The sequence below is a fragment of the Emys orbicularis genome, chromosome 5, assembly GCF_028017835.1.
Source record: "Emys orbicularis isolate rEmyOrb1 chromosome 5, rEmyOrb1.hap1, whole genome shotgun sequence".
Lineage (NCBI taxonomy): Eukaryota > Metazoa > Chordata > Testudines > Emydidae > Emys > Emys orbicularis.
Window position 1 is genome coordinate 83,846,947 of NC_088687.1, and position 24,563 is coordinate 83,871,509.

General features: G+C 42.0%; 1 protein-coding gene across 1 annotated transcript in view; it reads left to right on the forward strand.

The window, feature by feature from the left end:
• Nucleotides 1–24,563, forward strand: part of SNX25 (sorting nexin 25) — a 172,213-nt gene that overhangs the window by 121,362 nt on the left and 26,288 nt on the right. The window contains exons 10-13 of the mRNA XM_065405159.1: nucleotides 2,197–2,352; nucleotides 10,877–11,008; nucleotides 20,245–20,385; nucleotides 22,363–22,476. Of these exons, the coding sequence (XP_065261231.1) occupies nucleotides 2,197–2,352; nucleotides 10,877–11,008; nucleotides 20,245–20,385; nucleotides 22,363–22,476 (543 nt within the window). The remainder of the gene's footprint in view (nucleotides 1–2,196; nucleotides 2,353–10,876; nucleotides 11,009–20,244; nucleotides 20,386–22,362; nucleotides 22,477–24,563) is intronic.

Sequence of the window (24,563 nt, forward strand, 5' to 3'; positions counted from 1 at the left end):
AGAGGTGAAGTTTATTTGCTCAACTTCACAGCAGGGGAGTGGCAGAGCTGGGGATAGAAATCAGGTCTCAGCTCAGAACCTCTAACCACCAGAGCATACAGAACAGCACACCCTATAGAAAGTGTTGCCTCTCATTTTAAGGATCAAATTAAGGATTGCTGATCAATTAATTATTGTTATTATTTTATCCTTTCTCATCCTTCTAAGACGGAAAAGTCCTGTAGAACTTAAGGATGAAAACAATGGTGTTCTGTAGAAATTCCTCCAAAAACCTATTGAATTTAATAGAGAATGAGATGTTTTCTGTAGTGTGTGCGTTTTTTTAATTTTTGTTTTTAACCATACTTTCTGGGGATATAATTCTTTATTGAATTCAATAGGTTATTTTCTATTTCCAATATCCATAAAGAGTCCATCTGCATTGCTCATGAAGTTACGTTCATCAGATCTGGCCATGAGTGAATTAAAATATATGGGGCCCAGACAAAGTTCTATATCCCCTCTAATAACTGGGCAGGGTATTGGGCCTCTTGGAGGGAGGATGTAACAGCTGGCAGGGGGAGCTAATCTAGTTGCTTGTCTCTGTTGGATCTCAAGCCCATTTTTCAAGATGGGGACACCACAGCAAGCAAGGGAAGATTGTAGGTGTGAGATTGAAGAGTGTATGAGTGGAACAGGTCTCCCAAAGGTGCGGGGTTGTTTTGCCACCCATGCTCATTGGCGCAGAGGTTATTACCCATGTACTGATTCATTAAAATAGCTAGGAGAAAATGAACCAGAAATTCAAGGTTATTTGTGTGTACTCAGCATTTGGTGGTCTTAAACTTTTAAGATAAAATAATTAGCTTGTAAAACAGAAGTAAAATCCAGTCGTAAAACAGAAGTAAAATCCAGTCAGAAAAATAAATGAAGTGAAAAGGTTTGATTTGGTTCAGTGTTTGAAAATTGATGTGTCTATAAAAATTGCAGCAATATATTCAGGAGCGCTGCCAGCTTTTCTGCTGCCCTAGGCGGCGGAAGGTCCCGCCCCGAAATGCCGCCCCCCACAGAGGCAGCGGAAGGACCCGCCGCCGAAATACCACCGCGGTCACCGCCCCCCAAATTGTAGCGCCCTAGGCAACCGCCTAGGTTGCCTAATGGGTTGTGCCAGCCCTGAATATATTTCTACCGTCTTCAAGACTCAGAGCTGCAGTATTTACTCCGTATGTGTCTTCCAATACTAATTATAACCACCAACTTGTATTCTGCTTTAATATTCCAAATGTTGAGTCTTATTCTCAGTTACACTAAGTCCCAATTTAAAGTCTGTTTATAGTACCAGAGCAGCCTAAATGGGACTTAGTGTAACTGAGAATAAGGCTCTTTGTCAGCTTCTTACTGCTACATTACATGACAGATGTGGAAATAAAAGTAAGAATCTATTATAACTTTTGCACTACATGCCTTTTTATTTCAGGATTTTTCTATACCAGCGGTTCTCAAACTGGGTCGAGACCCTAAAGTGGGTTGTGACCCCATTTTAATTGGCTCGCCAAGGCTGGCTTAGACTTGCTGGGTCAGGGGCTGAAGCCAAAGCCCAAACCTACTGTCTGGGGACAAGTATCAGGGGGTAGCCGTGTTAGTCTGTATCCACAAAAACAACAAGGAGTCCGGTGGCACCTTAAAGACTAACAGATTTATTTGGGCATAAGCTTTCATGGGTAAAAAAACCTCACTTCTTCAGATCAAGTGAGGTTTTTCTACCCACGAAAGCTTATGCCCAAATAAATCTGTTAGTCTTTAAGGTGCCACCGGACTCCTTGTTGTTTGTCTGGGGACGAAGCCTGAGGGCTTCAGCCTTGGGCAGTGGGGCTGAGATTACAGGCCCCCTGCTTGGAGCTGAAGCCTTGGGCTTTGGCTTTGCCCCCACCCCTGAGGCAGTGGGGCTTTGGCTTTGGCCCCTCCACGCGGGGAGGCAGGGATGGGATGGGCTCAGACTTCGGTCCCCCCTTCTGGGGTCATGTGGTAACTTTTGTTAGAAGAGGGTCGCGGTGCAATGAAGTTTGAGAACTCCTGGTCTATACTGAGATTAATTGTTTCAGTTGTACATAGACGTAAAGTGTAAATAATGAAGCATGCATAGCAAACAGGTAACATATTTAACTTATTTTGCATCAGTGACATAGACTTCTTAATAACTAACGTTTTTATTTCTAGAGCCAAGGTTGTGAAGAAGTTATTGATGAATGCAGCGCAAGAATTAATGAACAGGCCAATTATGCTGTAAATAAACTTCGCCAGCTAAATGACAAACTTGAATATAAGAGACAGGCTCTTAATTCCATATGTAATTCACCAAAACCTGACAAAAAGGTAATGCTTTCAGTAGACTCAGTCTGAATTTATTTTACTTATTTGCGTCTGTGATACCAACAGGGTGTTAGCTATTTTCCAGACAGGTATAAAGACAAGGTCCCTTCTCTAAAGAATTTACAATTTAAAAGAGTGTCAGAGCCACTGCCATAAATATTTCAAAAATGAATGTAAATGTCTCTTGTTCCTCATAATTTATAGTACCCTCTTAGAACCCTGGAAATGTTTCCCCAATAGTTTTTACCCTCTTCTGTTTTGCAAATACGATTTCTTCCCTACATCTGTATCTACTTCTTCCAATTGAGTTGTTATAGCAACCCAAGCCAACAAGACTGCTCTGTGTACTCATTGCTGCTTCAACAGCATTGCAGCTCTGGGGATCAGATCTGTCAGTAAACTTGTGGTCTCTCTGCTGGCCTTGCAGTTACAGAGCACAATGCTTTGTAGCTCCCGCAATGGTGATAGGTTTACTTAATTTTAAAAAAATTATCCAAGAGAGTGGCTAAATTTCTTTACGAGGAGCTATTTAGAATCCTAAGGGCATTATTTCACCAAACTGGAGTCATTCTAAGATAGGTGAAAATTTTAACCCTACAGTATTGGGACCAAAATCATATCCTAGCTTTTTGCTCTTTAGGATACGTTACACCATTTGCTGTAAAATTCTTATTTTTAGAACTAGGCTGGGATCGTGGATCTGGATTAGGATCTGGCTAAAGTTAAGGTTTAAAGATCATTTAGTGCTGTAGTGCAGCTATGACTGAGTCAAAATCTTGAGTTCTTGTGAGATTTTGGCCCCAAACAGTAGATGTCTTCTGAAGTCAAGCTATTCTTGCAAAACTCCCACAATCTTGAGCCAGTGCTCCTTCTGATGAGATCTTTTCCATACTGGGGAAGGCTCAGATATAGATATTCAAATCCAAATGTCCTTCTCCCTGGAAATTTCAAGGGTAGTATTTTCAAATTCAAGGTATTAGTTCTGATCCTTTACTGATTTATTTTGGTGAGGATTTTCTTTCTTTTTATCCTTTTGTTCCAGTAACTGTGGCCACAGAGTAGAAAGGATATAACAGAAGCTGATGCGGTGTTGAAGGTGAAGTGGTCTGATTTTTTCTTCAGAGATGCTGAGCATACACAGTTCACGCTGAAATCAATGGGAGCTGCAGTTTCTCAGCTGCTCTGAATATCAGGCCACTGCTATATTTAATAAACAGCAAAAGGAAAATATTGGTTGAACTATTAACAAAACATTTCAGTAAGTTCTTTCCTCAACTCTGTTAAATCAGATGAAAATCAGCAATTCTTAATTTGAAAGATGGATCCCTCGTTTCTTTCAACTCTTAAAATGTTGAAATGAATCTCTCTAAGGATCAGAAAGGGAGAACATTAAAAAAAAATAGATAGTTTAACCCTTTAATTTTTCAATGTATTTAACTGACCTTTAAAAATGTTTGTAGTCCGTGAGAATGACCTGCAGATTTTAAATGACCTTTTAGATTTTAAATTACCTTTTAAAAATCTAAATCTGCCACTTAGTTCATTTTCTTTCTTTGCAAATCACTACTCTCTTTGCGGGATCTATATAGAAACAACATGTGAACTCATCATAGGTTTGTAGCACCAATAAATTTATACGCTAATTCCCCAATTGGTGCTTATATCCTCAATTATGTAAACAAGGAAGAAAGGAGCTGTTAATTTCAGATCCATCAGAAATGTGAAGAAGGGATTAATGATTGCAAATGGAAAATAGCAATCTGTAGAGAGAGCTCTTTAATTTCAGTTATCTTGGGTGCATATTAAAAACAGCAGAGCTCACACAAAAATATAATGCTAAGCAGTGTTTGGCAGTGTCCTTTTAAAAACAAAAAGCACTGCCATGCAGGATATCTCAACCATTGTCTTGATTATATGTCAGTGTGGAGTCCACTGTAGTTGTGCATGTGCCTCGTGCGTGCAAGATCAGAGTCTTCTGAATAGCAGTATCCATTAGGGCTGTGCATGTGCCCTGTGCCATCTCATGCTTCCTTGTGAGCATAAAGGGAGGAGTGGCCGTGACCCTCCCTCAGTTCTCTCTTGCCACCCATGGCAGCAAGACACAACACAGTGGTGTCTGACTCACCACTCTCTTTAGTGCTTCATTCTTCTCATCCGCTTTGGCCTGATTGGACTCAGAAAGGACAACAGCCCTGTACAGTGGGGTAAGGCACTTTGCATCAACCTCTGCACCTAACGGCACACTCCAAACCATGATTATTTAAATGTTTCCTGTGTTGTGATAGACTAATCCCACTCACAACTGCTGCTTGGGCGAGAGCCAGGTTCCAGACAGATGCAGAGCTTGCCATTCGTTTTTTTCCCAAGATGTGTAAGTCCAGATAGAGTCTGTGAGAATCACTTTTGAACTGGAGGAAATGGCAACACCGAACAGGAGCAGAAGAAGCCATCCTTGGGTAGTGCCTCCTCCAGCAGACACCTCATGCTGGGATCTAGCAGTGAGAAAAATCCAAAAAGGTATAGAAGGCACTGGCACTGACAGTCCTGTTGCCAGCAGCCCTAGTATTGTCAGCCTTCATACCAGTAGCTCCAGCATCAACCCCAGCACCCACAGACTCAATGCCAAAGACCATCACCAAAAGGCAGGCCGACATGGAGCATAGGCAGAAGCATAGCTCTGAACATCATTCTGGGTTGTCTTGAATGGAGGGACATAAACACCAGTCCCTCAGAGACAAATCCTGTAAGCCCCTCAGTGGTTCGAAGGCTGGAGAGTTGAGTTTGTCTGCAGCGTAGAGGAAGATCTGGAGAAGAGGAATAGTCCAATACTGACCTTGCCACCGGCATCGAGGCTGGCACTAAGGACTTATCCCATCGTGGTGCTAAGATATGTTTTGGAGGCAGAATGCATATTTCCACTCAAGACATCCTCCACACCAAGACCACTGCTGGCACTGGATTGCCCTACCCAATGGTGCCACCATTCAATGAGATATACTACGTATCACCTTTGCCATCCCACTCGTTCTCACTGAAAAGAATCTGGGATGTGTCTCCCCTGCATTCAGGAGGGGATCATGCAGGAGGCAGTGGAGGCTCCTTGTTTAGGGCACAAATACAGACAAAACGCAAGGGGTAGTGGGTGGGTCATCCTCAATTTCAGTGTCTGATGGCGTCATGGTTCTCCAGGATTTGCTGACCCAGATCACTGAGACCCGGGACACTGAAACCTTGGTAATCTAGGAAAAGTCCTGTAAACTCTGACCTCCTGAGCTCCTCATTCCCAGCCACGATTGCCCTCCCTACCAACAAGGGTATGTGCAAGCTGGTGAAGTGACTTTGGTAGACTCCAGCTACAGTTTGTTCTTCATCTAAGAGGATTTGAAAGAGGTACCAGGTCTCACAAAAGGATTTGAGGCATTTCTATATCCAGGTCGTGGTATTAGTGGTACAGGGTGTTTAAAAAAAAAAAAATGTCTGTAAAGTGCACCTTGAAAGAGGACACTCAGAAACTGGAACTTTTCAGGCACAAGGCTTAGTCCTCCATCTAACTACAGCTCTGCATTGTGAGCTATCAGGCCTTGTTCTTGAAATACAGTTTTCTCACCTGGGAGAGAGTAGTCCCCTTCCTACCAAAAATCTCACAAGATAGTAGGGAGTAACTGAGAGATCATGAAGGAGGGCCAAGTGGTCATAACGTCTGCCTTCCTAGCAGCTGTGGATGCATTGGACACAGCTGCCACATTGATGGCCTTGGCGGTCACCATGAGATGGGCCTTTTGGTTTCAAGCATCCAGCATTACTAAGGAGATGCAGTGCACCATAGAGGACCTGCCCTTCTAAGGGATGGACCCCTTCAGTAGCCAAACAGATGATGCACTCCACTCCCTTAATAATTCTAGGGCTATGCTGTGATCACTAGGGATTTACACCCCAGCTCCCTACGATAAGCCACACTAATAATCAACCCTAAGAGTGTGAGAGAGCTTTCTCCTCTTCCCAGACTACTTAACCAGAGTACCCTTCACAAAACCGGGTACTCCAGGAGACAGCTGTTATCCTCCTCTTTTGTCACGTACCCAGCACTGTTCCAGAGGCAGCAGGTGTGGCAGGAATGTGGGATCCACATTGACACATGCTCGAAGAACAACGTATTGTTACCTACCCCATAGTAACTGGGTTTTTGAGATCTGACCCACCCTGCTTTTCAGAGTCCTCAGCTACCATGGGCTTTGAATTGTGAGGGAGCTGTGGGAAGGTCGTAGCCACTCTACTCTTTATACCCTTACATGAGAGTCCAGAGGGGCCCCGGGTGAATGTGATAAGGGTGTGGAAATAAAAGGATGATGTGACTAGTTGGTGGGAGAGGGCAATTTGAGTGGCAGCGTGACTGGTGTATGCTTTTTGGGGGAGGAAATGTGATAAATGGGAATATGTCACTATTCTTTCCCTCAACCTTCCAGACTCTTCTTGCAGATTCCCACCTCCCCTTGCTCTAGAGCGTGGTTTTCAATTTGCAGGTCATGACCCAGTACTGGGTCGCAGAATGTAAGGCACTGGGTTGCAGTGGCTCTGGTCAGCACCACTGACTGGGCCGTTAAAAGTCCCATCAGTGGTGCTGCCCAGCTAAGGCAGGCTAGTCCCTACCTATTCTGACACCGCACTGCGCCCTGGAAGTGGCTAGCAGCAGGTCCAGCTCCTAGGTGGGGGGACCACGGGGCTCCGTGCGCGGTTCCCGGCCAATGGGAGCTGGGGGTGTGTCTGCGGGTGAGAGCTGCGTGGAGACATTGAGTGCCTTCGCCTAGGAGCCAGACCTGCTGCTGGCCATTTCCAGGGCGCAGCATGGTCCATGGTGCCAGGACAGGCAGGAAGCCTGCCTTAGCACCCCTACTGTGCCACTGACCGGGAGCCACCCGAGGTAACCCCGTACCCCAATCCCTTTCCCCAGCCCTTAGCCCACCCCAAACCCAGAGCCCCTTCCTGCACCCCAAACTCCTCATTCCCGGCCCCACCCCAGAGCCTGCACCCCCAGCCCAGAGCCCTGACACCCTCCCGCACCCCAACCCCTGGCCCCAACCCAGAGCCTCCTCCCACACCCTGAACCCCTCATTCCCAGCCCACCCCACAGCTCTCACCCCTGCATCCCAACCCTCTGCCCCAGCCCTGGGCCCCTCCCACACCCCAAACCCCTCATCCTCCGCTCCTTTGGGTTGCAGGCATCAACAATTTTCTTCAACTGGGTCGCCAGAAAAATGTTTGAAAACCACTGCTCTAGAGTGCCCCCTAAGGTTCTTCTCTTGCCTCCTATCTTATCTTTAAAGTCAAACCCCATAAGTTATATCTGTGCAAACTCAGACTCTAGTGTATCAGTAACTAGCTTGTCAAGCAGAGCAGCCAACTGCTCTTTGATGTTGCTGAGTTATAAGCAAGGGAATCTAGGACATTATCTGAGACGTAGTAGCATGGCAGAATGAGAGGATCTGGCAGGTAAAGGCAACTGCTAGGGTTGACTTAAAAATTAAAGTGGTAGGGAGGTAGGAAACCAGATGAGCAGAACCCAGAGATTACAGCGGAGGTGATGGGCAGAAGTGGTTGAATGTTGTTCTTGTTAGGTTTGCCCTGGTTTTGAAAAAACTACTGGCGTATTTAGACTAACTGAGACAGCGTCTGACTTTTGAAACCAGGACTATATATTTAGCAACATAAAGGGAATTATGTGAGCACAAATGTATCAGGATTGATACTATTTATCAAATAATGTCATGACACGAAGACCATTTAAGTCAATGGGAATTTTCCCATTGATTTCAGTGAGCTTTATGCCCTGCCCACATGATCAGGGTTTAGCTGATTGCCATATTTGAGGTCAGGAAGGAATTTTCCTCCAGGGCAGATTGGCAGAGGCCCTGAAGGTTTTTCGCTTTCCTCTGCAGCGTGGGGCACGGGTCACTTGCTGGAGGATTCTCTGCACCTTGAAGTCTTTAAATCATGATTTGAGGACTTCAGTAGCTCAGACATAGGTTAGGGGTTTGATACAGGAGTGTATGGGTGAGATTCTGTGGCCTGCATTGTGCAGGAAGTCAGACTAGGCGATCATAATGGTCTCTTCTGACCTTAAAGTCTGTGATTCTATGATTCTGTGAAAAGTGTTACTATCTCTTTGGATTAATATGAAGTTTTAGTTACCACGCAACAGAGCCCTCCAGCCCACTCAATCAAGAGTCTGGTGTTTGTTTTGTTCCCTTCGCAGATGGCTGTTTCCACACAGTGAAAAGATGAAAGTTTAAAGGTGAACTGCAAACTTTAAAATGAAAGTGAAGTTTGTTTGCTGAATAACCTGATCACCAGGATGTAGCAAGGCATTCAGCCAAAATTTAAACTAAACATAAAATAGTCCTTCAAATCCTCCATGATCTCTTCAGTGAGCAAGGAGAATTTCAGAGAGAAGAAAAAAGTACTTCTAGTTAAAGATGCTCTCAACATGAATTAGGCTTCATATTTATGCAAACATAGTTTTACAGAACAAAATATCACAAAAATGTTTCTGTTGCGTTAAATACCCACTCAAAAATTCCACTTGATACTCTCATTTGTGTTTGGAATTATTCTTCCAGGTTATTTGCCTCCCAAACATTGCAGTTTAGGGCTAGTTTGAGAATCAGAAAGTAAAACTCACCCGTCCTATTTTCGTTCACTAGACTGTGAGGAATGCAAAATGTGAACAAACAATATAAGTGATTTAAAGGTAAATTTGCTTTTAACAATTCTTTCCATTTTAATAATATGAGAAGATATTAGTGATGCAAGTAAGGAAATCTAGTTACTTTAGAAATACAGAAACATTTTCTTTTTATTTGCTTAAGTGTCATCAAGGATATAGAATGATAAATTTTCATGCAAAATATTACACTCTTTACAGTGGTATAGCATTTGAGTGCAACAACAGATTTGTTTCTGTAACACTCTTTACTATATAACTCTAAGTATAAGAAAAACACAATTGTAAATCATAATAAAATTGTGTGTATATAAACATAGGAACCACATGCACTCACATGGTTAGCTACAAAATACTCAAAATTGTAATGCTGTTTGAGAGAATGGTTATATACAATTTTATTCCTATTTTAACTTGTTGATTTAAGTAGCATTACAGTTTTTAAGGTTTTGCTTCTGATATCAGTGCTATCTGTATAACCAAACCATTATGACATATTATATTTATATATGAATCATTACTTGTTATCTCAGCTTTAACTTGAGACTGATTTATTTACGCATGCATGCACACACTTTTTTTCCCCTAATGACAATGAAAAATATGGAGAGAGATTCATTATGCCTTTCTGCATTGTTACACATTTTGAAATGTGTTTAATAAAATTGAATCAGTAGTGGTATAGAGTCTTGGTATTTTGTTATGTAAGGTCAACAACTGTTTACCCGTAGTCGCACCATACCAATTTCTGTGGATCTATTCATCCTTTGTTGTTGTCTGAGTTTTTCCATGATTTCACTGTTACATTCTTAGTTGCCAGAATAAAGTCATTGCAAAGAGATCTGTATGCAGGTAGTCCTGGAAAATCTAGATGCTGTCCCAAGAAGGATGATAGCTGTTTGAAGAGGGAGTTGTATACCTGTAATTTTAAATGATCCTTCACCTTACAAGAGACCAAATATTTAATATATAGAGGCAGAATTGTTGTAGATGTATAAATGTGACCACCAAGTTACTTCTTCCTTGGTACAAGTTGGTCAAGGAGGACTTTAAATGAAGCTGAGTTTGTATGCTATTTCATAGAAGTGAAAATATCAACTTGTTTTTTTAACTGTTTCTAATCACACATTTTTACATATATTCCCAAATTTTCTTACAATCATGTTCTGTAACAGTAATTTGCAAATCATTTTGCCATTTGTAAGATACAGATTTCTTTCTTTTAGAAGATGATCCCTTTGAGAGTTATGTCCAAGCAAGAAAGTATTTTAAATGTATATTTTCCAATATAATTAATGTTATTTGGATTTTTGGGCGGCCTATTAAATTGTAACGCCTTGGAATGCTTAGTTACATAATTAAGACACAAGGAATGAAAACTATTCACTGGTTGTTCAGTCATGTTAAGTATTTCCTAAAGAGAGAAACTTGTCAACAGAGAGTACCAACAATGTTTATATAATCTTTACCTTGAAAGTGTTCCTTTAAAAATATTTCTGTACTGATTGCCCCCTCTAGCCTGGTGAATGGTGATATTCGGCATGTTTTTCTGTTCCTATTTCAGGTTTTTCTTTTAGCACTGCAAGTCGACTTTTAATTGATACAGTGTATTCTACCAATCTAGATTAGACTGCGTAGATTGTACAGATTTGGGATTTTTTGTAATGAGTTGTCCCACGGGATTATTCCTTTTTCTCTCCTCTCCCCTGCACCCTTTCCAACTCTTGAATATTATAACCAAAGAAACCAGTGGCTATGTTATCGTAGGCAGTTTCCTACCAGTTGTAATTCCTATATTTTCCTTGCCAGATTGTTTCCAAACTGAAGGATGAAATTACTCTGATAGAGAGAGAACACAGTGACCTTCGGTTGCACATTGCAAGAACAGATTGGTGGTGTGAAAATCTTGGCATGTGGAAAGCCTTCATAAATACAGGCGAGGTATGTTTTTGCTGTGTTTTTATCCTCTGGTTCAGTTCAAATTCTCAGTGTATAAAGAAAAATAAATGCTGACATTCATTTTGTTAGTTTATTTAAAACAACCTCATCGACCCCCTCCCCCCCCCCCCCCGCCATTCATAAACACGTCTCATCCTTCAGCTCTGTTATTCAGGAGCTATAGGAACAAATATATCAGTGGGTTCAGGCATAGGATAAAGTGGTATGGTGTCTAAGGAACACTGTTGTGCATCAACAATGAGCACATTAAGATCTGTGCCTTGTAATCTTATGATGCTAATTGACTGAGATACAGTACTGTTATTAGCATGCATGGTGTTGGGGTTCCCCTGAGACCTCTTCCACTCAGTTCCCCCAAGAACTCACTTGAAATCCAGTCTCGTCACTCAGTTTCCTTTATTTGGCATACAGCAAAGCTACATTGTTGATCAGACTCAACAGTAGGGCGTGGGTATAGGGGGTGTACCACATTTCCAAAGTTACACAGCAAACCTCTTCCTTCATACATATTTTCACATTACATTGCATCACATGTTTTGGGATTGACTTGGTCACTTTGTAGGAACCAATCCCTGTACAGCATGCTCTGTCCATTCACCATCCATGTACAACTTACTCTTTACCTCATCTTACTTTCCAGGATTATCTTGTCCATTGTAAATGGCTCCTTGGGTGTTTCCCCCTTATCTTGGCTAGTACAGACGTTCTTTTTCCAGTCTACTGATCCATTTACTTATCCTAGTTAGCACAAATACTCTGTTTTCAGCATGCTAATCAGTGTACTTCCCTACTCCTGTCTTCCAAGAAATGAGGCCTTTCCCATGTTTAATTACTTATGTCACGCCAGGCCTACATTCCTACACATAGAAGACCCAATATCTGCACTTGCTATATTTCATATTATGATCTTCTATACCAATTAAGTTTTAAGGGACTGTTAGAGATACTGGATGAGGAGTAGGAAAGCAAGCTTACAAGGTGAAACACTCAACGGGAATTTCTGAAGTACTTTATGTCACTGGGTGAACCTTAGAGGAAAGTGTGATTCTTTGAGTAGTGTAGTGTCCCTATGGGTGCTCCACTGTAGGCATTTGTGACTCCATGTGTCCGGTTGTTCATGAGATGTTTGCAGATGTGGCTTATGTCCTGGTGCAGATTTGAGTGTTCCTTGCTTTGAAGAAGATGACTCAAGCTACCCAACTTTTGCTTGAGAACTACAGATGCGCAAAGTTATGGCATGAATTCTTGCAACTTGTACAATTCAACCCATCAACTTATTGATTGGACAATGAAAGATAAGAAGTGTGGAATCTCTCTTATTCCATTACATGTATTAGGTAGTAGACAAGAAATATTTGTTACAAAGGGGATGTTATCCAGTTATTAGTCATACTTACCTCATCAGACCAGTACATAGATCCTCTTGAGCGTTTCCTCTGCAACAAAACTTAATGCCTGAACTTTAAAAGTGTTTGTAAACCCTACTATTTTTCTTTACGCTTTTAAAAATCTGTTTCTCATTAAATAAAGAAGATTGTTTTCTGAACCTCAGGGATGCCTACATGCACACTAAGAATATTTCTTAGTCACAGCATACATTTTGTGTAGTAGAGATGCAGCAATTCTAGTTGCTTTTAAAGCTAAGTCAGCTCTGTGTGCATTGATGCTGTGATTATTGCTACACCCCCTGAAAGTAAGTAGGGTAAGTGTGTTTGCATGTGTGTGTGTCTACATAGATTCTAAGCCAAAAGGGACCATTGTGATCATCTAGTCTCACCTTCTGTATTATACAGACCATAGAACTTCCTCAAAATAATTCCTAGAAGAGATCTTTTAGAAAAAAACATCAATTTTTAATTTTAAGTGATGGAGAATCCACTATGATGCTTGATAAATTGTTCTAGTGGTTTATTACTCTCACTGTTAAAAATGTACACCTTATTTCCAGTCTGAATTTTCTAGCTTCATCTTCCAGCCATTGAATCATGTTATACCTTCCTCTGCTAGACTCGAGCCAGTTATTAAATATTTGTTCCCCATGTAAACATTTATAAGCTGTAATCAAGTCACCCCTTAACCATCCCTTTGTTTAGCTAAATAGATTGAGCTGTTTGACTCAGTCACTAAAAGGCATGTTTTCTAATAATTTCTTAGTCTTATGGCTCTCTCCAATTTGTCAACATTGTTCTTGAATTGTGGGCACCAGAACTTGACACAGTATTCCAGCCGTGGTCACACCAGTGCCAAACACAGAGATAAAATAACCTCCCTACTCCTACTTGAGATTCCCCTATTTATGCACCCAAGGTTTGCATTAGCTCTTTTGGCCACAGCACCACACTGGGAGCTCATGTTCAGCTGATTTTTCCACCATGATCCCCAAATCTGGGCATTGTGCCTATGTATGTACTTACCTACCTGAAATATTGCCTTACTGAAAATACTACTTTAGAGGAGGACGAGGGGCTAATGGATATGACCATCAAAGTGGTGTTAGGGTCTCCCTAGCTCTCACAGTTCACTCCTAACAGTTGCCAGATAGTTCCCCAGAAAGGATCCTTAGAATATAGAACTGGAAGGGACCTCGAGAAGTCATCTAGTCCAGTCCCCTACACTCGTGGCAGGACTAAGTATTATCTAGATCATTCCTGATAGGTGTTTGTCTAATCTGCTCTTAAAAATCTCCAATGATGGAGAGCCTAGGCGATTTATTCCAGTGCTTAACCACCCTGACAGTTAGGAAGCTTTTCCTAATATCCAACCTAAACCTCCCTTGCTGCAATTTAAGCCCATTGCTTCTTGTCCTATCCGCAGAGGTTAAGAAAAACAATTTTTCTTCCTCCTCCTTATAACAACCTTTTACATACTTGAAAACTGTTATCATGTCTCTGTCTTCTCTTTTCCAGACTAAACAAACCCAATTTTTTCAGTCTTCCCTCATAGGTCATGTTTTTTAGACCTTTAATCGTTTTTATTGCTCGTCTCTGGACTCGCTCCAATTTGTCCATATCCTTCCTGAATGTGGTGACCAGAACTGGACACATTACTCCAGTTGAGGCCTAATCAGCGTGGAGTAGAGCAGAAAAATTACTTCTCATATCTTGCTTACAAAGAAGTGTTCACATTTATACAGTGACTCAGTAGCACAACTTACAGGACCAATTCTATGTTGACTTAAGGGAAGTAAAGGCTAATTGGATCTCTATAGAATTCTCTTCCCATGCTAGTAATAAAATGTGTCCCTTCAAATATATTTCTAAATAAGTGCAAATAATTGTCATGGTGTGAAAACACAATAGACTTGGGAACAAATTGCTATTGTGTTTACCTGGTTATGTCTTAAGTTCCTGTAAATTAATGATAGCTCTCTCTGGAACAAAACCACAGGCTGCTGTTCAAGTGGACTATTAGATCTAACATGTCAAACATGATGTACCATTTTGTTAAACTGAACAGTTAGTGTACTGCATTCTGTTTTCTTTTGTGTTGCTGTAGGTGAGATGACCTAGCTCATTCATACTAATGAATATTGTACTAGAGTAATTAGTGTCTTCTTGCCAGCTTCGCCAGATCTCTTAAATCCTTGTTTAACTTAGAAATCCTGAATAAAATGATAGCATTAACATATACAACTAAAATTCTGACCTGGCAAGTCAGTAATGCCTAGCACCCAAAGAGATAGTTGTCTACGGTGGGGTTGCAAACAGGTGTCAGGGGTCACAACTACCCTTCTCTTCCCTTCCCTTTTTACTAAATGGGTGGGGTGTTCTGGCCTGATCCCAGTTAAATAAGAGGAGGGGGTTCTGGGTGTGGTCCCAGTATGATAAAGGGAGTCCCAGTATAGAACTGGTTGAGACCTAATGAATAACTTGTAAGGACCAGTAGACCAGGCAATTAGGTGCATGTTGAAACCTGAATTGTATTTTATTTATACAGCACTGTGATTGAATGGAAAGGCTGAGGAAAGTCTTGAAGTTGCAGTTCTTTCAAGCAAAGATTTAGTGCATAATTCTAAAGTTTTCTAGCTGTAGAGAATAGATCAGTTCAGAGGACCTAAATAGCCAGCACCGTTTCCTTCTCTGTAACGCTGACTGTTGCTTTTCTCAGTTTTTGGTGTGATGGCAAGATATGTTTTAGAAAGATAATTAGTTTATAACTCATTCTAATGTAGCCTGAAGTCAAAGTGTACAATCCTTATTGCAGAGAGTCTTAGTGAAGGCAGATGTTACTGCATTACTGTATAGAGTGACTCACTGGGAAAGGAAAAAGTCTGTGACTGTACAATTTTTAAACTGAAACCTAAATAAGCAATATATAAAATTCTAAATGGATTTATGTGACAATAAAAAAAAAACAAAATCTAAACCCTATTTGTAGTAGATCTTGACTTGCGTATGTCAATTTTTAAGGTTTCTATTTATCAGAAAAGTATGTAACTGTATGAAATAAAAATCTAATCATTGCAAATGTTGCAGTCTGCAGATGTTGTTTTAAAACAAGCTGTCCTGATAAAACTGTCCTTGGAGCCCAAATATTTTGGGTGTTTTGTAGAAACCGAGAGGAGGATTTAATATAATTGGTGGTAGAAAAACGGTAACCTTACATGAACGAGACTTGCAATTACACTTCATATAACACTCTTAAGACACATCCTCAGCTGCTGTTAATTTGCATAGCTCCACAATGGAGTGGAGCTGCACTGATTTACACCAGCTAAGGATCTGGCCTTCCCACTGTAAAACCTCTTTTGATCTGTTAGTGTTTCATGTTTTGGGTGAAAACTCTTTCTCCCCCATCTGAAAACATAATAATCCAGTTCTAGAACATAATTTTTAAAAATTGATTTTTGACAAGGAATGGTATTTATAGATCTAGAATATTAGGCAAATCCTGCTCATGTCAGTCATTCAAATAGTTCCATTATAGACAGTGAGACTCCTAGGGTGAGCATGGTGAGCACAGTTTACTTTCCATCAGGTTATGAAAAATAAATACCATTTGCCAGACACACATTTAATGCATTCTTTATATGTTCCAAGGGAATGCTAAAAGTCTTCCCCTTAGTCATGTCATCATTAGGGTTGAGGGGAGGGGTTTTGGTGAATAGATTCTTCTGAAAACGTATTTTTCAGGGCACTGAAACTATTCGCCACTTTGGGTTGAATTCAGTGAATAGTTTCATTCCCTCTCCCCCCCCCCAAAAAAGAAAGAAACAAAGAAAGAAAAAGATGAATAAAAAACATTTAAAAAGTCAAAATAGTTACATTTTGACTATTTTGAAATGAAGTGTTTAAACTTTCTGTTTCGGAATGTTTCGACTAGAAATTTAGCTAATTTTTAAAAAGTGAAAAATATCACAAAATGACTTGAAACGAAATAAAAAACCAAAATTAATTTCAAGTGAAACAAAATGTCTCGTATCCATAACACTTCTTTTTTTGGCGAGACCAACGGAAATAATTCAGTTTTAGTTGAAACCAGATTTTCTTTTGAATTTTTATCAAACTTTTGCTCAGCTGTAGTCATTATCTCACTGTTCAGTATCCTGCCGCTCAGATGGGTTTTTACAGAGAATTGCTTGGGTTGGAAGGAACTTCTAATGAGTCATGCAAATTCATCCTTCAGCATAGTGGCAAAGCTAATTGTATTATTCCTAAATCCTCCCTGATGGATGTCTAGACTAGCTCTTAATATCTCTAATTATGGGGATTCAACATGGGGATTGTCTGCTTATTCCATTATGTAACTCTTATTAGTTCTAACGTTTTCCCTGATATTTAATTTAAATTTTCCTTACTGCAGCTTACAGCCATAACTTGCTTTGTGCAGTAATTGGTTCCTGTTGACTTTATAACACCTCTTTATATGTTTGTAGATATTATGCCTCTTTTAGGTCCTCTCTTCAGTAGTTTTGAACATACCAGTTTTCTAAACTATTTCCTCATTTTCATTACTCTCCTCTGAACCCTTTGTAATGTTTACTAATGTGGTGCTTGAAATTGAAGCCCACACTGCAGCTGAGAAAGAGGCTGGGAGCACTCGTACCCAGAGGCATGTGTAGAAGAGAGAAATTCTTGCCCTTTCTGGATTAGGTGCTCAATGATAGACCATACACTCTGAAATAATGATTTTTGCATTGTCCTGAGGTTGCCATATAACTGTTGTAGGAGAAGAATTAAGAGTCTGAAACCATCTAAATCTCTTAGGTACAGAGTGCTGAGTCAGTCCTCTTCTCCATAGCTAACCATGTGTAACATGAAAAACTCTTATTTAAGCCAATGACTCTGGGTTGATGAAGGTATGAGTAGGGTATGTCATGAAAGGAGCTGTGGAGTTCAGCCTTAGACCTAATTCTGAGAGTACCCTGCCATCCTCAATGAATTCTCAATACTATGCCCATCACTGTGGTATCTGAACACAGCCTTCAAGCTTCCAGGTCCCAATTTTAGGACAAAGATTCAAAATAATATTAATATTATCGCAAAAACCATGAAAGGGTGGGGAATTTCATTTCCTTATGTTTTTCTAGCTTGTTTTAGGATTAATTATTTCTGATGGGTTTTTTAAATATAAAAAATAAATTAACAAAGGAAACCATAAAAGGGAGAACACTACAGGTGACGGTAAATTTGCATTTAAAATGAGAAGTCCAGTATTCTAGTCACAGCTCACCTCTATCCATTTGTGGTTCCGTTTCAATGGGGGGTTGATGTAAACTCTTACATATAGAGAGAGTCCAGTGAAATATTGTGCTGCCTATTTGCTAGGTAACATGCTAGTCCAAAATAGCAAATGTACAAGTACTTCAAATGATCATAACTTCCCTTTGCTCAAAAGGGATTATGAAAGCTATCAAATATTTCATATGGGTGACTGGAGTGAACTTTAAACTTAGGTCTCCATTTAATAATTATTCTCCCTATGCAGAACCATGTGAATAATAACTTGAAAATAGAATGAAGGCCAATTTTAGAAGACCTAGCTTTAAAAATTTTCCCCTGCTTTGAGTATATTCTAAAAGGTCACCAAGAAGGAATAATTAAAGTAACAGGTAGAGATAATTTCCCCATGGATCACCACCTGCTGGTAATTTTATTCAGATGTGCCTGCATCTCTGCAAGTGATTAGTCTTTTGAAAAATGTGTAATACAGGAAAGTCACTAATAATGATCACTTACTGTGAGCCCTTCCATCTCTGATCTCCCAACCCTCATAAATCCATGTGAGAGAAAGGCTTTGCAATGTGTCTGAAGGCACAAATCCTGGCTCTGCCAGACCAAGGAAGGAAAAGACTGCGTAGTTAGACTCTCACAGAAAACACCCTGCCACCAGTTCCTTCTTCTTTGCGTCACGGGAGTTTCAGATCAAACACCTCTGCTGATCTCAAACGTGGAAGCCTGGCATGGGAAAGAAAGGTAGTCCCTTGGGTAGCTATGTTTGAAACCATGTAGGGTTTTATAAATTAAAACTAGCACCTTGAATTTTATCTGGAAATTCATTGGGAGCCACTGAAATGCTCAGTTATTGGGGTTGTACACATTCGGCTCTAGGCTGCGTTTCTTAATGGTCCTGTGTGCAGCCCAGGAACACCATATTACAACAAGAAGTAAGTTTATAAGGAGACATATTTTAATGAAATGTCACTTACAGTGATGGTATATCGACTGTTAGAATTGCCTGCCACTAGCATAAATAGACATGACCAGACTTTTACAACCCTCCCCGTGGATGTTGTCATCATTTGAATTTTATGGTTTATCCTGACTGTAATTGAATTAATTAGAAAGTACCTCCTTAGCGAGCAAAATTGCCTAAAAAGTCAAAACAAACCCATGCCAGCAAAATATATGAAGACTGCTTCCCTCAGAAAGATGGTTTCAGAGTGGTGTGCTACAATTCCTTTTCAGCCTGTTATCCATAGGTAATCTAGTTAAGACAAACATTTTATATTACTGATTTTTCTTTACAGACATAAAAGGCATAAAAAAGGCAAAATATGTGCCTTGTATGTTGCCATCCAGATCTTTAAACACAGGTGGTAATCTGTGTTAATCTGGTATTTCATCATATCTTCAGTACTGTACGTTGGAAATATTGATTTCATTAGGGGCTTATTTAGTAAGGAAAGGGCCTCATACTTTAGCTGTTTGGCAAATGGATTAACAGAGCAAAACAAGACAATCTTCTGAAGAAAACTGTATTGCACTGAGGAGAAAGGGTGACGTTTTGGTTGAGACATGAGATTAGGATTTTAAAGATCTGAGTTTGATCCTTGGCACTGCCACAGACCACCTCTGTATTTTTGAGAGAGGCTTTTAACCTCACTTTGCCTCAGTTTCCCCCATCTGATAACACATACTTTACATAGCTATTGTAAGTTTTCATTCGTTGATAGTTGTAAAGGATGTGAGAGCTTCCAATGGGAGGCAGCTATACATATGTGAAAAGTACTCTCAAATGCAATTAATGAATAGAGAACTGAAATGGCAACCCGATAACCCAGCTAGCACAGTCCTCACCTTAAGGATTGCTATGGCTTATGTATATGGATATCTATATCTTGAGAGAAGACAAAGTTGAAAAGAGAGACCATGAAGAATATGAAACTAATCAAGAAAATTCTAAGAAAATAAAGTACTGGTAAGCAATAGGAGAAGTCACTGTTTTTTAAAATGGAATTGAGCCTGAATGCAGAGACTCTGGTTATTGAAACAATGTGAGAGCAAGTCCCCCAGTTCCTCCCTTCCCTCTCTGCACAGAAAGGATTTTTAACAACGTTAGAGTGACAGAAGTGACCCATGGAGCAGCAATAAGGTGCTTAGGAAAGAAGGTAGAGCAGAAGTTAAAACCTGTACAGTAAAATATGGGAGGACACATGCCTGTCACCACTGAGAAAGAGAGAGAAAGGAGACCGATCTAACATGAAAAAAACTCGTAAAAGCCGAATGACCGTGTCCCAAGAAGAGATTTAAAATGGATTCTATTGATGTAGGAGGTGTGGCAAGGCAATCAGTGAAGATGAATGTATTAACTGGGGGGAAATTGCAGGACCCACAGTGTCCTGGTCAGATTTACTCCAATAAGCCAAAGCTTGGTATGAGGCCTTTATGCTACCGCAGAGAGAATGAAACTGTGGTGAGGATCATGAATCTGTATGCGAGTTAATTTTGCTATCTATTTACTATCTCAGTAATATACATTCCCTCCCCACCCCCAAGGTTGTAGAAGAAAATGGGGAACAAGTGCCCTGCTACTTTGTCATGGTGAGTTTACAAGAAGTTGGTGGAGCTGAAGCTAAGAACTGGAGAGTTCCCAGAAAGCTCAGTGAGTTTCAGAATCTACACCGAAAACTCAGTGAGGTAGGAATACTTTTTTGTGTGAGTGGGGTTTTTCATCTTTTAAAATACTAGACACACATTCAGAAAAAAAAAGTACATAAAAGAAAGTTACCATTGCTACCTCTAATCTATGTGAAAAATATAGAAAATAGCTTAAATATGAAACCTTTGTTTAGAAAGTAAAACAAACAGATTCTGTTGTAAGGAAAAACTGTATCAAAGTTTGATGGAAATGGGTTTATAAACCTCTGGTGTTGGGCTCCAAAGTTGAGGTTATTAGCTTCTTGATTCACAAGTACCTCTTGATGGCTAATTTACTGAAGCAACAGGACAAAGACTTGGTGGAGATAGCTGCTTAAAAGGGACAATAGGAGACTGATCATTTTCAGAAATGAAGGGGGTAGGCAAGAGTGCATACAGGCTGCCAGTTTGGCAGGGGGGATTTGAGGAGGTGGGGGAAGAAATCTTAGTGGAAGGGGCCTGGAGTCTTTTTAGGGTTCTCTCCGTGTGCTTCAGTAGTAAACTTGTGGAGGGAATCACTCTGCTGCAGTTTATTTAATCTGAAATGAAAGGTGGAAAGAAAACCGGAAGAGGCTTAATTTGATGGAAAATTTGAATCCCATCACTTTCACCTTTGTCACCCTTTTTTGCTTTAATTACAGTCTTCCTTTCAACCTTTTATCTCCTTGTCAATTTAATTGGACTTCATGACACACCTGCTGCTTCCAATGTCTCAGCTGGCCTTTGTGTCTTATGCTTTATGACTAATGGACACTGTTCATGCCAAGATGGGTTTTCTGTCTCCGCCTCTTCTGCTTTTCTTCCTCTTTCTTTTTTATCTATTGTCCTGCTTCTTCTAACTCATTGTCTGCTACTCCTTCTCTATAACAGTCCATCCGTAGCACATATTGTTTCCTGGTCAAGAATATAGCATGCCCTCTCTCTGTATTGTACACTGTCTGTCCAGCCCTCCTTTATATGTCTAGTTACATTAAATTGCACTTCCATTTGCTTAAAACAGTGGTTTTCAACCTGTGGTCCACGGACCCTTTTGGGGGTCTGCAGACTATGTCTAAGGGGTCAGCAAAAGCTGACTATGAAAATAAAGTTTCAGATCCCAGACAAACCATTCTGTTTTTCTGATCAATACAAAGTATGTGAATACGCACAACTACAGGTCAAAACCCGGAAGTGTTGTCGTTACCATAGAAGCCCACAGTTTAGCGCCCTTTCTCATGCTATGTAAATGCTGTGCCAGCACATTAATTAAATTCTGTTCAGTCAGTTTTCAGTCTAAGACTTCTATGGTAGGGGTCTGTGGACCACAGATTGAATTTCCAAAGGGGCCTGCACCTCCATTTGAAATTTTGTAGGGGTCCGCAAATGAAAAAAGGTTGAAAACCATTGGCCTAAAACATCTAAATTTTCCAGAATCTGGTTATTCCTCATTACTGTATTTTCAGACCAGCTGCTGTTTACAGCGTCTTGCCTTTTTGGACCCAGATTTCTTTCTAGCAGCCAATTTTTGCACTTGTTGACAGATTGCAAAAAAGTTTGTACTTGGCCTTTTCTTGTTTAATAATGAATTGTGTTTGCTGAGCGGATCCAGTGTCCTAGTGGCTTCTGCTCTGTATCGCCATATGAGCCCGTTTTGAGTTCCAAGCCTGGTCTCTGGCTCCCAAGGCAAGTGAGGGCTTGAAGCACTAGGAGGGACAGCCCTTTGGGAAAGAAAGTGCCTCATGTTATTCTGAAGCAACTCTTTTAGCTGACATAGGATTGGTAGTGATGGGGCTCCAAAGGAAGAGTTCCTAACCTATGTTCCCTATGGGTGGGCAAGGGAAGGAGTTCCTCAGAACACTCAGAGGGGTGTGGAAGGGAGAGGAAAATTAGGGGATGTCCTTGCATCTCTATTTATACCCATACCCCTTTCTGCCTTTTTGCTGCATGTGTGTATTAAAAATGTGATGGAATAATCTGTTTTGTCCTTTCTCTGCTCAGTGTTTTCCATCATTAAAGAAAGTTCAGTTGCCTTCTCTCAGTAAGCTGCCCTTCAAATCTGTAGATCAGAAATTCATGGAAAAGTCTAAGAACCAGTTAAATAGCTTCTTACAGGTAAGAAAACAAAGATTGTATGCTCTTAAACATACTATTCATTGTAGAGTCTAGAGGCATACTGGCTTCCCCTGTTCTGTGCTGCTGGGGTCTGGAATCCACAGTAGCTTGTCTGCATAAGTGTGTGACACATTCTCTCCCAATCTTTAGAAAAAAATCCTATCTCTGTGTCTTTAGTACTGTTCTACAAGCACAGTGGTCACCAACTGGTCGATCGCGATCGACCGGTCGATCCTAGAGGATCTCCCAGTCGATCACGATCTCCGGTGGTGCAGCGTAGCTACTGCTAAGGCACACTCCCTACCCTGGCCCCACGCTGCTCCCGGTAGGGGCCAGCGCAGCCCCGGGGGCGGGGGTCTCCCTCTGTGCACTGCTCCTGCCTGCAAGCACGCCCCCACAGTCCCATTGGCTGGGAGAGCTGCGGGGGCGGTGCTTGCAGAGAGGAGCAGTGTGTAGAGCAACGTGTACCCCGCCCCTCCCAGGGGCCGCAGGGGCACGTTGGCCCCTTCTGGGAGCGGTGTGGGGCTGGGGTATGCAGGGAGCCTGCCTTAGCCTCATAGCACCCGCCGGAGGTAAGTGCTGCCCGGTGGGAGGCCACACCCCAGCCCTAAGCCCCCTCCCAGAGCCTGCACCCCAAACTCCCTTCTGCACCCCAAGACCCAGCCCTGACCCCCCTCCCAGAGCCAACACCCTGTACCCCCTCTGCACCCCAACCCCCTGCCCCAGCCCTGACCCCCCTCCCAGAGCCAGCACCTTGTACCCCCTCTGCACCCCAACCCCCTGCCCCAGCCCTGACCCCCCTCCCAGAGCCAGCACCTTGTACCCCCTCTGTACCCCAACCCCCTGCCCCAGCCCTGACCCCCCTCCCAGAGCCAGCATCCCATACCTCCTCCTGCACCCCAACCTCCTGCTCCAGCCTGGAGCCCCCTCCTACACCCAAACTCCCTCCCAGAGCTTGCACCTCTCACCCCCTCCTGCACCCCAACCCCCTACCCCAGGCTCAGCCTGAAGCCCCCTCCCACACTGCAAACCCCTCGGCCCCAGCCCAGAGCCTGCACCCCCTGCCAAACCCCAACCTCCTACCCCAGCCCTGTGAAAGTGAGTGAGGATGGGGGAGAGCAAATGACGGAGTGAGAGGGGAATGAAGTGAGTGGGGCGGGGTGTTGGGGAAGGGGCAGGGCCTTGGGCAAGGGGCGGGGTAGATCCTGGGTTGCCCTTAGATTCAAAAAGCTATCTTGGGCATAAAAAGGTTGGAGACCACTGGTTTAGAAGGTCATGCTGCAGTCACTGCTCCTCCTACCACAGGCGCCAACTTTCCAAAATGCCAATGGGTGCTCAGCACCTACCATTTTTTCCCCGTGGGTGCTCCAGCACCTATGCCTCCTACTCTGGGAGGACCAGGGAGAGATCTCAATGGGTAGTTGCAGGCAATCCCCCCTTCCCGAAGAGCTCTCAAGTGTGCAGTGCCACAAGGAGTCATTCTGTTACCTCTCCTGTTCAATGTGTGTATAGGACTGTTAGGAGAGCTAGTAAGGGTGCATGGGGTTCAGTGTTTTCATTGTGCCGATGACATCCAACTGTATGCCTCTTTCTCTTCTGATGTAGTTTAGCACCTCAGCCAGTGTCTAGTTGAGACTAGGGCATGGCTGAGAGCAAGCTGGCTAATGCTGAACCCAGCTAAGGTGGAGCTGACGATGGTGGGTTGGGGGAAGCAGCTGGAGGAGATGGCAGAGGTTGCCATCCCTTTGGTTGAGGGAGTGTGTCTGACATTGGTTAATAGTGCTCACATCTTATGGGTGATGTTAGATGCCAAGATGCTGTTTGAAGATCATATTACAGCGGTGACCCAGTCAGCTTTTTACCATCTCTATCTGGCTGGGAGGTTGCAACCTCTTTTTTTCTGATGTGGACCTTGCCACTTGTATCTATGCTTGTGTCACCTCAAGATTAGGCTATTGTAATGTGGTCTACATGGACTACACCTACAACCATTCAGAGGCTGAAGCTGGTGCAGAATGTACGTGCTTGCTTAGTGAGCAGGACATCTCACTGGGAGCACATGACCCCAGTGCTTTGGGATTTGCCTG